The sequence below is a fragment of the Sander lucioperca genome, chromosome 9 (genome assembly GCF_008315115.2).
Source record: "Sander lucioperca isolate FBNREF2018 chromosome 9, SLUC_FBN_1.2, whole genome shotgun sequence".
NCBI classification, from domain to species: domain Eukaryota; kingdom Metazoa; phylum Chordata; class Actinopteri; order Perciformes; family Percidae; genus Sander; species Sander lucioperca.
The window spans coordinates 31,901,408-31,916,330 of record NC_050181.1 but is presented as its reverse complement, the minus strand read 5'-3'; the positions used below and the strand labels follow the sequence as shown (position 1 = coordinate 31,916,330).

The 14,923-nt window shown below is 44.5% G+C and overlaps 1 protein-coding gene across 1 annotated transcript; it reads right to left on the bottom strand.

Annotated features, from left to right (window-relative positions):
- Positions 1 to 807: 807 nt before the first annotated feature.
- LOC118495889 (NLR family CARD domain-containing protein 3-like) lies at positions 808 to 2,045 on the bottom strand. The gene is made up of 2 exons (XM_036005304.1): positions 1,166 to 2,045; positions 808 to 1,074 (listed from the first exon to the last, which is right to left on the bottom strand). Exons 1-2 carry the CDS (start codon positions 1,868 to 1,870, stop codon positions 1,039 to 1,041), a joined length of 741 nt encoding a protein of 246 aa, XP_035861197.1. The 5' UTR covers positions 1,871 to 2,045; the 3' UTR covers positions 808 to 1,038.
- Between the last annotated feature and the right edge of the window lie 12,878 nt (positions 2,046 to 14,923).

Below are 14,923 nucleotides of genomic sequence, written 5' to 3'. Positions count from 1 at the left end.
CTCTGCCTTTGAAAAAATGTAAGCTCAGATGGGCCAATCAGGAATCTTGCTCCTTATGAGGTCATAAGGAGCAAGGTTACCTCCCCTTTCTCTGCTTTGCTCCCCCCTCTCTTCTCCTCAATAGCTACAGACACATAAATGGCACATCCTAAGGAAAGCTCATTGTGGGACTGGCTCTAGTGGCTGTAATTCTGCACCAAAGCTGAATTATGGGAAAGAGACTTCAGATACAGTATTAGGGGACCACAAAGGCCTATATAAAAGCATCCAAAGAGCACCATGTCATGGGACCTTTAAAACTACGGACAGTTCCTTTAACATACAGATATCTGTCCAAACTACTGTACATCAGTTATTAACAAAAGGGAGTTATCATTTTAGTTCCTGGAGATGTTCTCCTTTAAAACGTCTTACACAAATATCTCCTTTTTATTCATCAGTGTTTGTACCTGAGAGTGTCCAGTCTCCAGAGAGGATCCTTCAGTCCCGCTGACAGTAGCTTCACTCCTGAGTCTCCTGGATGGTTGTAGCTCAGGTCCAGCTCTCTCAGATGGGAGGGGTTGGAGCTCAGAGCTGAGACCAGAGAAGAACAACCTTCCTCTGAGATCAGACAGCCTGACAGACTGCAAACACACAGAACAACACACAGCAACATCTGTCAACACGTGGAGCCATGTGTTTGTTTTATATTAGTTTGTTGTCCAGGGACATTTTGGTCCAGATTTAGAATACATTTTTAAAATCATATGTGATATTTAATTATTCAACAACAAAAGCAAATGATTAAAAGTCATCATGGAAATCATATCAACAGACACAAAGCTACACGTCAGCTGTTTGTCAACTAAAGTTAATCAGAGTTTAAATGGTCATCAGTTGAATGGGTTAATGATTCCTGACCTGAGAGTCTCCAGTGTGCAGTGTGGACTCTTCAGTCCAACAGAGATCAGCTTCACTCCTGAATCCTGCAGGTTGTTGTTACTCAGGTCCAGCTCTCTCAGACTAGAGGACTGAGAGCTAAGAACTGAGGACAGAGCTTCACAGCTTCTCTCTGACAGGCCACAGCCACTCAGTCTGGAGAGACATCAGGAAGGAAACAAAATATTTATATTTAACTCCTGTTGAAAGATAGCAGAGTATTTAATGATGAATAAATCCCACTTACAGAGCTTTTTTTGGAGGCTTTGAACACTGGCAGCAGCCTCAGAAGAGCCTCCTCTGAAGCAGAGTATTTCTTCAGGTCAAACACGTCCAGATCTTCTTCTGATGACAGTAAGATGAAGACCAGAGCTGACCACTGAGCAGGAGAGAGATCATCTGTGGAGAGACTTCCTGAACTCAGGGACTGTTGGATCTGCTCCACTAGAGAACGATCATTCAGTTCATTCAGACAGTGGAAAAGATTGATGCTTCTCTCTGCAGACAGATTCTCATCCATCTTCTTCTTGATGTACTCCACTGTTTCCTGATTGGTCTCAGAGCTGCTTCCTGTCTGTGTCAGCAGACCTTGTAGGAGATTCTGATTGGTCTGCAGTGACAGACCTAGGAGGAAGCGGAGGAACAAGTCCAGGTGTCCATTTGGACTCTGTAAGGCCTCGTCCACCACACTCTGGTAGAAATATGTATCTGCTGGTTGAGGGTACATTGTTTGTCCCTGGTAGAAACGTGTCTCTGCTGGTTGAGGGTACATTGTTTGTCCCTGGTAGAAACGTGTCTCTGCTGGTTGAGGGTACATTGTTTGTCCCTGGTAGAAACGTGTCTCTGCTGGTTGAGGGTACATTGTTTGTCCCTGGTGGAAACGTGTCTCTGCTGGTTGAGGGTACATTGTTTGTCCCTGGTAGAAGTGTGTCTCTGCTGGTTGAGGGTACATTGTTTGTCCCTGGTAGAAACGTGTCTCTGCAGGTTTATGGATTGTATGTCCCTGGTAGAAACGTCTGGATGTTGTTTGTTTTTGTGACAGCAGGTTGACTCCAGAGTTGGTGAATGTCAGATGGACATGAAGAGCAGCCAGAAATTCCTGAACACTCAGATGGACGAAGCAGAACACCTTGTCCTGGTACAATCCTCTCTCCGCTTTAAAGATCTGTGTGAACACTCCTGAGTACACTGAGGCTGCTGTGATATCGATGCCACACTCTTTCAGAAGATCAGGTTGCCTTTCTGCAGCTGCTCAAAAGCCAGTTTTCCCAGAGACTCGATAATCTTCCTGCTCCCTGGACTCCAGTGTGGATCTGTCTCAGCTCCTCTGTCATACTTGATGTTCTTTACTTTGGACTGAACCACCAGAAAGTGGATGTACATCTCAGTCAGGGTCTTAGGCAGCTCTCCTCCCTCTCCGGTCTTCAACATGTCCTCCAGAACTGTAGCAGTGATCCAGCAGAAGACTGGGATGTGACACATGATATGGATACTTCGTGATGTTTTGATGTGGGAGATGATTCTGCTGGCCTGCTCCTCATCTGTGAATCTCTTCCTGAAGTACTCCTCCTTCTGTGGGTCAGTGAACCCTCTGACCTCTGTCACCATGTCAACACAGCCAGGAGGGATCTGATTGGCTGCTGCAGGTCGTGTGGTTATCCAGAGGTGAGCTGAGGGAAGCAGATTCCCCCTGATGAGGTTTGTCAGCAGCACATCCACTGAGGTGGACTTTGTAACATCAGTGAGGATTTTAGTGTTGTTGAAGTCCAGAGGAAGTCGACACTCATCCAGACCGTCAAAGATGAACACAACCGGGAACTCTTCAAACCTGCAGATTCCTGCTTCTTTGGTTTCACTAAAGAAGTAATCAGTAATTTCCACCAAGCTGTACTTTCCCTCTTTCAGCACATTCAGCTCTCTGAAGGTGAATGGAAATATGAACTGGATGTCCTGGTTGGCTTTGTCTTCAGCCCAGTCCAGAGTGAACTTCTGTGTTAAGACAGTTTTCCCGATGCCAGCCACTTCCTTAGTCATCACTGTTCTGATTGGTTCATCTCTTCCAGGTGGGGTTTTAAAGATGTCTTCATGTCTGATTGTTGTTTCTGGTCTGTCTGGTTTCCTGGATGCTGTTTCAATCTGTCTGACCTCATGTTCATTATTGACCCCTGCAGTCCCTCCCTTTATGATGTAGATCTCTGTGACCATCTGATTCAGAAGGGTTGGGTTTCCTGCTTTAGCAATCCCCTCAAACACACACTGGAACGTCTTCTCCAGGTTAGATTTGAGCTTACGCTTACAAACTCCAGGACGACTTCCTGAATGAACACACAACAAAGAACATCAGTGAGTGATTTATAAAGAAAAAGGAACAAATTTCCATCCATCCCCAGAGACATTAGTAAGCTTGTTTATTATGTCCAGCAAGTTAAATCTTTAGAGAAATCCTCTTACTGCTCTGCAGACGGTCAGCCAGCTCCTCCTGCTTCATTCTCCTCAGGAAGTGCAGTGTGATCTTCAGAAATGCCTCTCTGCTGCTCCTCTGCTCTTGATCCTCATCCTTCCTCTGACTCTCTGAGCATTCTGGGTAATCTGGACTCAGAACCTTCTGGATCTTCTTCAGCTCGTTCTTCACAAAAGTGACGATGTTCTCCTCCAGCAGCTGGAACAGAAGATTATATGAATGACACAATCAAACTGATCAAGGGTCTCATTTCTTTCTTTTTTTTAAGATTATTGTTTTGGCCATTTTTCAGACATATTTTCACAGGTCAGATGAAGACATGAAAGGGGAGAGAGGGGGAATGACATGCAGCAAAGGGCCACAGGTCAAAGCTGAACCCATGGCCGCTGCTTTGAGGAGTAAACCTCTACATATGTGCGCCCGCTCTACCAACTGAGCTAACCCGGCCACAGGGTTCTCATTTATAAACGTGGTACGCACAAACAGGGGCTGAAAATGTGCATACGCCGTATGCGTACATACATTTTGGAGACAATGGGAATTAGTGACGCAAATGGTGAGGTAGTGAACTGAAAACATAGCCTAGAAATCTAGACACACCCTAGCGGCAGCAAATGTAATTTGGCAGTCGCACAACAGCTGAAATGTTGTGTTGTGCACGAACGTGTGTGTTTAAACTTTACGGAGACAACCAAATAAAATATTGACTCTTTTGTAGTAAGTACGATTTTCCAGTTTTGATTTGTTTCTATATATTAAAAAACACAAATATAGAACAGGTTGTTGCCAAAGGGGGCAACCAGAGGCCACGAAACGGTTGCCAATTGACTCAATCTGGTTGCCAAGGGTTACTGTTGAGCCCTGAGCATGGAGATGATTGTGAACAGAATAGATGTAAAAGTAGTCATTGTACATATACAGACCATAAATATGGAGTCCATGTGTGTTTGATGCTGCTGGGCAGACTGACCACTGGGAACCTCCAAGCTCTCCTGGTCCACTCTGTGGAGGAATCAGGAAGAATTATCTCACATCATGTCTGTCCACACAGAGACACACAAGGTAAAGGTCCTGTGACTTAAAGGGATGATTACAACATAAAATCAGATGGTTTCCCCTGCCATTAAAGTGTTTGTGGTACTGCTGACCCCACTGTGAATCAACAGAAAGAACTAAGAAGTAAACAAGGGCTACAGCATGGTTGGACAAAAGGACTCCTGAAGCAGCAGACTGGTCTGAGTGAGGAAGACTGCTGTCTTTGCTCAGCTCCCAGATGACGTAATTTTCTGCTCTGTGTTTAGAAATGGTGAATATATGGGTGCCTGGGTGGCCTAGTGGTAGAGCCATCCATATATAGAGGCTTAGTTCTTGACGCGGAGGTCGTGGGTTTGATTCTGACCTGCAACACTTTCCTGCCTTCCTGCCCCCCCCCGCCCCCTTTAATGTCTAAGCTGTCACTAATAAAGGCCTAAATACCAATAATAACAAGAGGTGAATTTACAGCTCACAGCAACTTAATACAATCTAGTGTCTGATGGAATGAATGATGATGCCTATGTGAAATACTTCTAAAATACTATATCTATGAATCTCATTATATGGTACTGATAACTTACTTTCTGTCAGATGGATGTCTTTGTTTAAAATCTATAATAAAATCGTATGACTGGTCGCTCTTGAGGGACAAACAGCTGGGTTCAGGTTCAGGAGACTCTGGTCTCTGCTGCTGGATCCTGAAACAAACACAGATAAATGTGCATATTGAAAAAAATCTTTTAACCCAGACAACAATTTTTTTTTAATTTCAAATATTAGTAATGTTTCTCAGTTTTTAATTCTTACTTTCCATCAGCAGATAGTCTAAAGAAAGAGAGGAAGCAGCATTGAATACTACTGATAAGAACTGATACTTATACCAAATATAATAATACAACAGGCTATATACATAATTATTAACAACTGAATGCTAATAACGACTTACTTTTGGTCAGAAACACGTTTAAAATTAATCACATCCGCCTTTGACCGGTCGCTCTTAAAGGACACACAGTCTTCAGGTTCAGGATCAGGATCAGGTTCAGGTTCAGGTTCAGGTTCAGGTTCAGGATCAGGATCAGGATCAGCAGGGTCTGGTCTCTGATGGGTCCTGATAGAAAAACACATTTATTGAGGGTCATGTTCAGTAGTCTCTTATAGCCAGACCTTCCTCCACAGCGCTGCAAAGGAAGGTCTGTCTAGTCCACACAGCATTCCTGGATGGGAGAAAAACCTGCTCTGGTTTATTGGCATTTCTTTAAACCAATCACAATCATCTTGGGCGGTGCTAAGCTCCGGACGGAGCCACGGTGCCTCTGCTAAATAGTCTCAGGAAGGAACTTGTTTTGGTGGAACATGTGGACGTTCAAAAGTAGTTTTAGTCAGAGGGACAGATAGTCTAGCTAGCTGTCTGGATTTACCCTGCAGAGATCTGAGGAGCAGTTAACCATAGTCTTCAGAAATCCACCGGAGGTTAGAACGCCAACACAAAGAAACAGGAAGGGGACGGACATCCGGCAGAAAAGAAGGACATCCGGCCTAAATGAGGGACATCCGGTGGCAAAGGAGCAAATGAAAGAAAATGAAAGTTGTGGATATAGACAAATGTTTTGATCCTGATATTATAAAGTAAATGAAACCATTTCTACCACCTCATTTTGCCTGCTTACTCAGTGCTGTGGAGATCTGACAATGAGAGACTAACAAATAACAAAAGGAGACTTAAAAGCACCAAGGTTGGTAGTAATACATTTTGGTGAATTTGGGGACGTTTTTATGAAACTAATAATAAAGGTTATTGTATATTGGTGGCTGCCTTTCCCAGGTAACATCGGGTCACAGAGTAGCAGACAGACGGGGATATAAGAGAAGGGTCAGACCACCTCAGAATGTGCTCTGAGTGATTACATCTCAATGATTCACACCTCTACTTAAAGACCTAATGTGTAACATATTTAGTTGATCATTATCAAAATCTGTGTTGCCCGTTCACAAACTTGTCCTTTTTCATGAATATTTACCACCACCATCAATTCCAAGTATTCCTTTTGGCTTGAAATTTTACATTTGCATTTGCATGAACTGGAGTAGACGCTCCATATTCATGCTCCATCTAGAAATACGTTAGCTGGTAAGAGACATACAGGACATACTGCTCCACCTGTGTGTGTGTGTGTCTGTGTGTGTGTGTATAAGGGACATACAGGACATACTGCTCCACCTGTGTGTGTGTCTGTGTGTGTGTGTATAAGGGACATACAGGACATACTGCTCCGCCTTTCGCGTTTTCACTGTCACATGATAGAAATTGCAGGTGCTGCTAATGCTGCTAATGGGTATCGTAGCTTCCCGCCCCCGGCGAGTTTGAAGAAGGAAACATGGAGGACCACACGTATTCAAAATCCAAATTTCAGGAATGGGAGTCTTCTTCTTCTTAGCCCTGAAAAAGAAAAAGGAGCGTGAAGGCTACCGTAGCTGTAATACGTACTTTGAACTGTGTGGTGTGAGAGTTGATTGCGATATATGATCAACACTAGATGGGAGAAATTCCCACACATTGGACCTTTAAAGCTGTCCACTTGTGATCTGATCACTCAGATCAGATTTTAATACCAGGTGAAAACAGGGCCATAGATATCCCAGAGTTCACCTGGACGACAGGCTACAGTGGGCTGGAAACACAGAGACCCTCTACAAGAAGACCACACACCCAATGAGACAACACTACTTCTAGTTTCTTGGAGGTTTCAAAACAACTCACCTCAGTCTTCGGCTCTTTATTTCAATATGTTCCTCTCCTTCCTTCTGTCTTTGCCTCTTCCTTCTCTCCTTCATTTTAATTGGCCTGTTCTTTACAGGTCTCCTTCTTTTTTAAAGTAGCGGTGTCTCCGTGGATCGGTGACTCTTCATGGACACACAGCTGGGTTCAGGTTCAGGTTCAGGTTCAGCAGTGTCTGGTGTCTGATGGGTCCTGTTAGAAAGAGAGGAAGACCACCAGAGAGAAAATCACTTTTTAATCTCCAGAAATAGAAGCTGCTGGAGAAACTAGAAGCTATCAAGCAGAAATAAAGTCTGAAGCTCTTCACTGAATGATTTCTGCTCTCTGCTCATCCTGCTCTGTCGTTCATTCTCTTTCTGGGAGAACAGGAACATTGGAAAGACTCCAGGACTAATGTCATCTTTCTGTCCTCTAGTGGAGACAAGACTCCATTATGATAATCAATCTCACCTTTCTGTCCTGTGCATCCTCCTCCACACATCACTACAACAGCAACAGAGGCATCTAGGTCACTACATTTTATTCTGAAAGGTTCCAGAGGAAACAGTAGAGTCCTGTTGTGTCTGACTTTACGCTGGTGGAGACGACGGTGTCACTACCCGATGTGAGTCGAGTGTAGATGTGACTTGCGCATGCGTCACTTTGCAACTAGCAGGTGTGTAGTGACAGTGGGCGCGTCTGTGTCATACTGAAATTTGTGAAATCCATAAAATAATAAACTTTTCTCCTTACAAACAATAACAGAAGATGGAAATCATTTCAAAAAGTTGTAGCTATCTATGATTGTTTGATTGCTAACGTTAGCTCAAAACGCCATTCAAGTGACAGCCTTTGTTGTGTTTGATTGCTAACTTGTAGCCAGCAGTGAACCAACTTCGTTACATAGGTCCATTTTATTGGATTGACATTACAGAAGGCTCTCGTTAGCAGGTTAGCAGTTTGCAGCCTGATCCGGATCCCTTGGCGTTATGCCGTAAACCGTTTAAATCTGAGCATGCGCAACCCACATCTGCACTCGACTCACATCGGGTAGTGACGACGGTGTGTTTTCAGCAGGAGAAAGGCTCGGATCCCACCCATCTTCAAACTTAGTCTTCATTTAGATCTCAACTACACAGCTGTAAAGTTTTTCTGACTGCAGCCTCAGTGTGTGTTTATTCTTCCTTTGTCCCGTGAATGCAACACGAGGGACTTTCCACTTCACTATAGAGGTTAATAGTGCTTTTCACTGATTAAAGTAAAAACGTCATTTTCTGCAACAAAATTATGGTTTTACACACACACACACACACACACACACACACTAAACACACTAAAACTTTTTCTTACTGCCTTTAGAAATGAGTTCAAACACTTTCATTATGTTTAACTTTCTCTGAAACAAAACGGAATTTAAACGGTGCCAGATGATGTTTAAAGAGTATGTTTTAAACTCCCCCACCCCCAGTTGTGTTGGTTTCTCTGCAGCGTTCTGCTCTTAAACTAAACTAACCACAGCTGGAGTTCAAGTCCAGTCAAACATTACAGACAGACGAGTTAAATTACCTTCAGCTGGAGCTCCACACAGAGAGAAAAAACTACGTCACAAACTCTGGAAAGTAAAAGTAAACTTTAAGCAGGAAAAAAGAGGAACTGCTCAGAGAGGCTCAGTATTACCAAATCTACTTCTGACAGTTAACATGTAATAACACATGTAAAACAGTTGTTTTTAAATCTAAAGTATGTTCTGATTATAACAGAGGATGGCGTGTTGAGAGTACACACAGACTCCAAGCTGTTTAAAGATGTTTGTCCTGAATTCATTTCAAAACGATGAGACCGTTGGCTGGTTGGTTTACTTACAATACTTAATATAATATAATACAAAATCACAATAACAGTAACGTTGTCTCCAAATAACCATATACATACGGGGAACTATATTCTCAGAAGCCGAAGCACTGCTACTTGAGCGGAGTGATTAGCGCAGCACCTGAGAAGCCCCGTTGTTACTCTCTGCTCTTCACCACGCAGCTTCTCAGGTGTTGCGAGCTAATCACCTGCTGGCGTTTTGATAACCAACTCCTCCCTTTGGTTTTCACAACTTTTTGAACTGTAATCACCCAATAAGTTAAGAAGGAGGTCAAAGGCCAGAGGCCTGTACTACGAAGCGAGATTTGGCGTTAACGAGCTAACTTCAGGTTCAACCCCGGGTTTTCTGTACTACGAAGGTGGATCACTTGTGATCGGGTTCAGTCGCCGTGGTAACTTATGCTGAACACCTAATCTGGTCAGGAGCAGGTTAAATTGGAGATCAGAGATCAACTGGTGTAAAAGCACCGCCTACTGACCAATCAATACCCGACTGATAACGGCGTCAATTCAATTCAATTTTATTTATAGTATCAAATCATAACAAGAGTTATCTCGAGACACTTTACAGATAGAGTAGGTCTAGACCACACTCTATAAAGCCCCAGCAATTCCAATAGTTCCCCCAAGAGCAAGCATTAGCAGTGGCTATTGTGACAGTGGCGAGGAAAAACTCCCTTTTAGGAAGAAACCTCGGCAGACCCAGACTCTTGGTGGGCGGTGTCTGACGGTTGGGGTTATGACGGTACAGGATGTAGCGTGGCACAACAGAGCATGGGTGGACGCGGTGGACGCAGCAGGACGTAGTCGGGCATTGCAGGGAATCGCAGAGCGTAGCAGGGTGTAGCAGGTCCATAGCCACAGCTGCACCCAAGACCCAGGTCTTGGTGTCACCCTAATCCGAGGCGATGTTCTGGGTGAAGAAGAAACATAAGGACTCCGGGGAGTAAACTCCCCAGAGCTAGGTGAGTAACAAGCACTTCTGAGACAGGATGTGCATAAAAGGAAACAAAAGAAAAGAGCGTGTCATAAGAAGGAAGGAACTTCCTCGGCAGTCTAGAATTATAACAGCATAACTAGGAGAGGCACTATATTATTGATTATACGATAGGTAAATCTGATGACTGTGAAGAGAAGCAGAGAAAAGCAGGGGTGCTGTGTCTGCAGCTATACACCCTGCCCCGCCGGTCTAGGCGTTCACTGCAACTCCTCACTCCCTAACTATAAGCTTTATCAAAGAGGAGAGTTTTCGGTTTAGTCTTAAATGTGGCGACGGTGTCAGCCCCCCGAACCCAGATTGGGAGCTGGTTCCACAGGAGAGGAGCCTGATAGCTGAAGGCTCTGTCTCCCATTCTACTTTTAGAGACTCTAGGAACCACAAGTAGCTCTGCATTCTGGGAGCGTAGTGCTCTAGTGGGACAATAAGGTACTAAGAGGTCCTCAAGATATGAAGGAGCTTGACCATTTAGAGCTTTATAGGTCAGAAGAAGGATTTTAAATTCAATCCTGGATTTTACAGGAAGCCAATGGAGAGAAGCTAATACAGGAGAAATATGATCTCTTTTCTTAGTTCTTGTCAGAACACGCGCTGCAGCATTCTGGATCAGCTGGAGGGTCTTAAGGGTTTTATTTGAGCATCCTGATAATAAGGAATTACAGTAGTCCAGCCTGGAAGTAACGAATGCATGGACTAGTTTTTCAGCATCGTTTTGAGACAGTCACCGTTCTTAGAAGATCAGCTGGAGCTCGGTTCGCGGAGAGAGAGAGAGAGAGAGAGAGAGAGAGAGAGAGAGAGAGAGAGAGAGAGAGTGTGGAGAGAGAGAGATGCAGAGAGAGAGAGAGAGAGGAGAGAGAGAGAGAAGAGAGAGAGAGAGAGGGGGTGGGGAGAGAGAGAGACGAGAGACAGAGAGAGAGTGGTGGGGGAGAAGAGAGACAGAGATAGCGAGAGAGAGTGAGAGAGATGTGGGGAGAGAGAGAGAGAGACAGAGAGAGAGAGAGAGAGGGGGGGAGAGAGAGAGACAGAGAGTGGGGGGGAGAGAGAGAGACAGAGAGAGAGAGAGAGAGTGGGGGGAGAGAGAGAGACAGAGAGAGAGAGAGAGAGAGAGAGAGAGAGAGGGGGGGGGAGAGAGAGAGAGAGAGAGAGAGAGAGAGACGAGATGAGCTAGAGTGTAGAGAGAGAGAGAGGGGGGGGGAGAGAGAGAGACAGAGAGAGAGAGAGATGTGCGCTCATAAAAGTTAAAACATTTAGAGACCGACAAACCCATTAACATTCCCTGATGGGTATCTTTATGAAAGATAGATTTTCAGCGGAGGGAATTATATATAGGCTATTTGTCGGCTTCTTCAGCCGTGTGTTGCCAATGCGCACATCAGTTTAAATTATGTTTTGATATTTTATTTTCTCTCACAATCGCGTACCACTGCTGGGGTTGCAACTGAAATAAAAGCCTAAAGCAACGACAGTTTATGGAAAGCAAAAGTGTAATTATATATGGTCAGATCTTGGTCCTGACTGATGGGGAAGTGACCAGTTTAGTCTAATGTATTGTAGTGGGTGTACTGTGCTGTATATTGGCCAGAATCTGCCTTTGGGGGAGGAGGGGGGCATATCATAGTAGGGGGGTCTGGGTGTCCTCCCCCAGGGAAGTTTTAAGCATCAACGATTTCATTTCCTGCATTCCACTTTCCACTTTTATGCCCCAATTTATGGTAAAAAAAAAAAAAAAACCTTAGAAAAAAGCACAGATGACAATTCAAAATGTATCAAAAATATAATAGAAAGTATGTTACGTGTCATTGGGCATTTTTAAGTGGGTATATAGACATCCTGGAGCTTACGATCACGTAGACTACACCACTGGAAGTGATACTGATAGGATAAGCGTTTTTCTGCCAGCTTTCCTTCCTGCGTTTTGCCTGTTAAACCGTGTCTGTGTTCTTCATATTTATGTAGAATTATAGTTTGCTCTTCTTATGTAAAATATGCAGCTCTGGTAGATGTTTGCGATTGGTCGTGCTGCGCAAACACCGCCTCTTTTATGTGAACGCGCGTCTCTAGATTGGAAAAACCTGGTTTGACTGAACTAGTTGATAACCAGCGTCGTGACACAGGTTATGCGGGACCACGGTTGTTAGGTTAGGTGAAGTCAGGTAACTGAAAGAAATCCAGGACATGTTGATCTTGATTCATAGTACAGGCCTCAGTACTACGAATCCAGATCAACATGTCCTGGATTTCTTTGTTATTCAGCTTCACTAATCCTAACAACCGCGGGTGAATTTGTGTTAAATGTTGTATAGGGTTGATTGAATACTGCCCTATATTATATAAACAAATCTCATTTAAATGTACAATATGTGATTTTCTGCTGCTAGGGGTCTCTTCCGATCGAAACCGTGCATGTAAACAGACTTTTGATGACATAGTGAAGGTGCGTGGGATCATGGGAGTTCTCTTCAGTCAGGGTTTCTGCAGGTACCTTTCTCAGACCATTATAAATGAAAAAGCACACAAACCCTGAAAACAAATGCAAAAAAACAACAACCCCGCAAGTAAGTAATGACAACAATTCTGTGGTGCATCCACATGATACAAGCCTTCACCCCCACCCCTCCTCCACAGAGTTGCTTGTAACCAAGGAGGACACAGAGGAATAAAATATACGTATATCTTATGGAGTTCTACTGGAGTTTCTGCACACGAAAGTCTCCGGACGACACCATTTTCTGAACATAGTCATACTGAGAAATACAGAGAGTTGTGTGGAGCAACTCATTTAGCAATGACATGAATGTAACGGACGTTCATTAATATCAAAAAGTTAAAAAATAATTGATCGGATGTGCCTTTCGTTTAGACGGCGACAGCGTTTTTGGGGCTTAAAAACTCTAAAAAGTGAAACCACCCTCCAGAGTGGAAATCTTAAAAACGCTCCACCGTCGCGTTCCCGTCTAGTAAAAACACAAAAGTGTGAAGACAGCGGTGTGGAGAGAGACGAGAAAAAGGCCTCCAGGTAGTCTGTTGTTACGGAGTAGGCTACAGAAATTATAGGCTTCTGTTATCTAAAAGATTTTCAATGTAATGGCTCAATATTTAAATGATTTCCACAATGTGGATAAGGTTGTTATAGTTCAATGACCATATGTAGGCTGTTCATTTGAGCCAGAGTAGGCTACAACGTTACGGATGGAGAGAGAGAGAGAGAGAGAGGGTCTGCTTCAGCCTCCTCTGCCTCAGCGGCTGAAGGGCTATTTTTTTTTCAGGATATTGGTAGTGCTCCCATGGGTGTTGTGCTGTGGCTTATCACGGTCAACTGTGCCGGTCTTCATCAGACAAACATGCAACTCCACCTCCTCGTCTGTCCAGACGAGCTTTGTAGTTTTGGTTTTGTGCTACTAAGGAGAGAAGTAGAAGGAAGGTTCTACGTAGGCGCGTGGCCTTGTTGGAGTTGTGTGGCAGTGCCACCTAGCCGCCTGGCATGCAAACTACATCACATTTCACACACTTTTGCGTCACTATATGCACGCAGATTTCCCCCCCAAAACTCTCGTCTAAACGCGGAATAAAAAGTGAGAACGCAACGCCACTTTTGCGTTTTCTCTTCAGATCGTTTCTGTCTAAACATAGCCTTAAGCTTTAACCTGAACTGATCGTAGGCAGGTGCTGATCTCAGGGAGCTATTATCTGGGTAGTCTCCCATGTCCAGACCTTCCTCCACAGCGCTGCGGAGGAAGGTCTGGCTAGTTCTAGTAGACAACATGGGGATGCCTGTAATTTATTTTCACAAAGATCAATAACTGACAAACTGATGTTTACAGATGCTCTAAGTTGCATTGGCTGCGATGGAGTAGATGAGGACACAATTCAAACTTTTTTAAATTTACTTTTTGAGAAACTTCTGAAATTTTGCACACTGAATCACAACAATTTTTTTTTTCCATGAACATCAAAGATTTAGTTTGCAAGAACTTGCAGTATTTGTTTACACTACTGTATGCAGTAAAACGTTTGGATGCAGTGTGGGCTTAAATTTTGATATATCAAAAATCTAAATGGGACAAGGGTACAAGTGGCCGAAATGGGTTTCCTCAGGGAGAGGGGGGCTGGCGTCTCCCTTAAGGCGCTGACGCACCAACCCGATGATCGGCCGTCGGACAGTCTGGCGAGGTGGGTGACTCGAGTCTGTTCGGTGCGTTTCGTGCCGTCGTCAGTCGGCTTTAATTTGGGCCGATTTGACTTGTTGAATCGGCCAGTGGGCAGGCGGACTCAATGACCAATCTGATTGGAGTGCTAGCTGGAAATGACGAGCGGGATGAGCGTGACTAACGCCTCTCAAAATCTCTCAAACTGACCTTTGTCGATGAAAAAAACAGACGGATTCAGCAACTGCACGGCCTATTTCTCTCTTCAAATGTTTTCAGAAACACGTTTCGGTGAACTATTTTAGTCCAATATGAGATCGTATTCTGAATGAGTCGCCATTATGGTCGGCTTTGAAATTCAGGAGAAGCCAGACCCACGTTGAAAGGAGCCAGTTGAGGTGGTTTGGGCATCTGGTAAGGATGCTCCCTGGGCGCCTCCCAAGGGAGGTGTTCCAGGAGGCCTCGGGGAAGACTCAGGACTAGGTGGAGGGACGTCCAGCTGGGAGGAGGTCTCGGGGAAGACCCAGGACTAGGTGGAGGGATGTCCAGCTGGGAGGAGGCCTCGGGGAAGACCCAGGACTAGGTGGAGGGACGTCCAGCAGGGAGGAGGCCTTGGGGAAGACCCAGGACTAGGTGGAGGGATGTCCAGCTGGGAGGAGGCCTCGGGGAAGACCCAGGACTAGGTGGAGGGATGTCCAGCAGGGAGGAGGCCTTGGGGAAGACCCAGGACTAGGTGG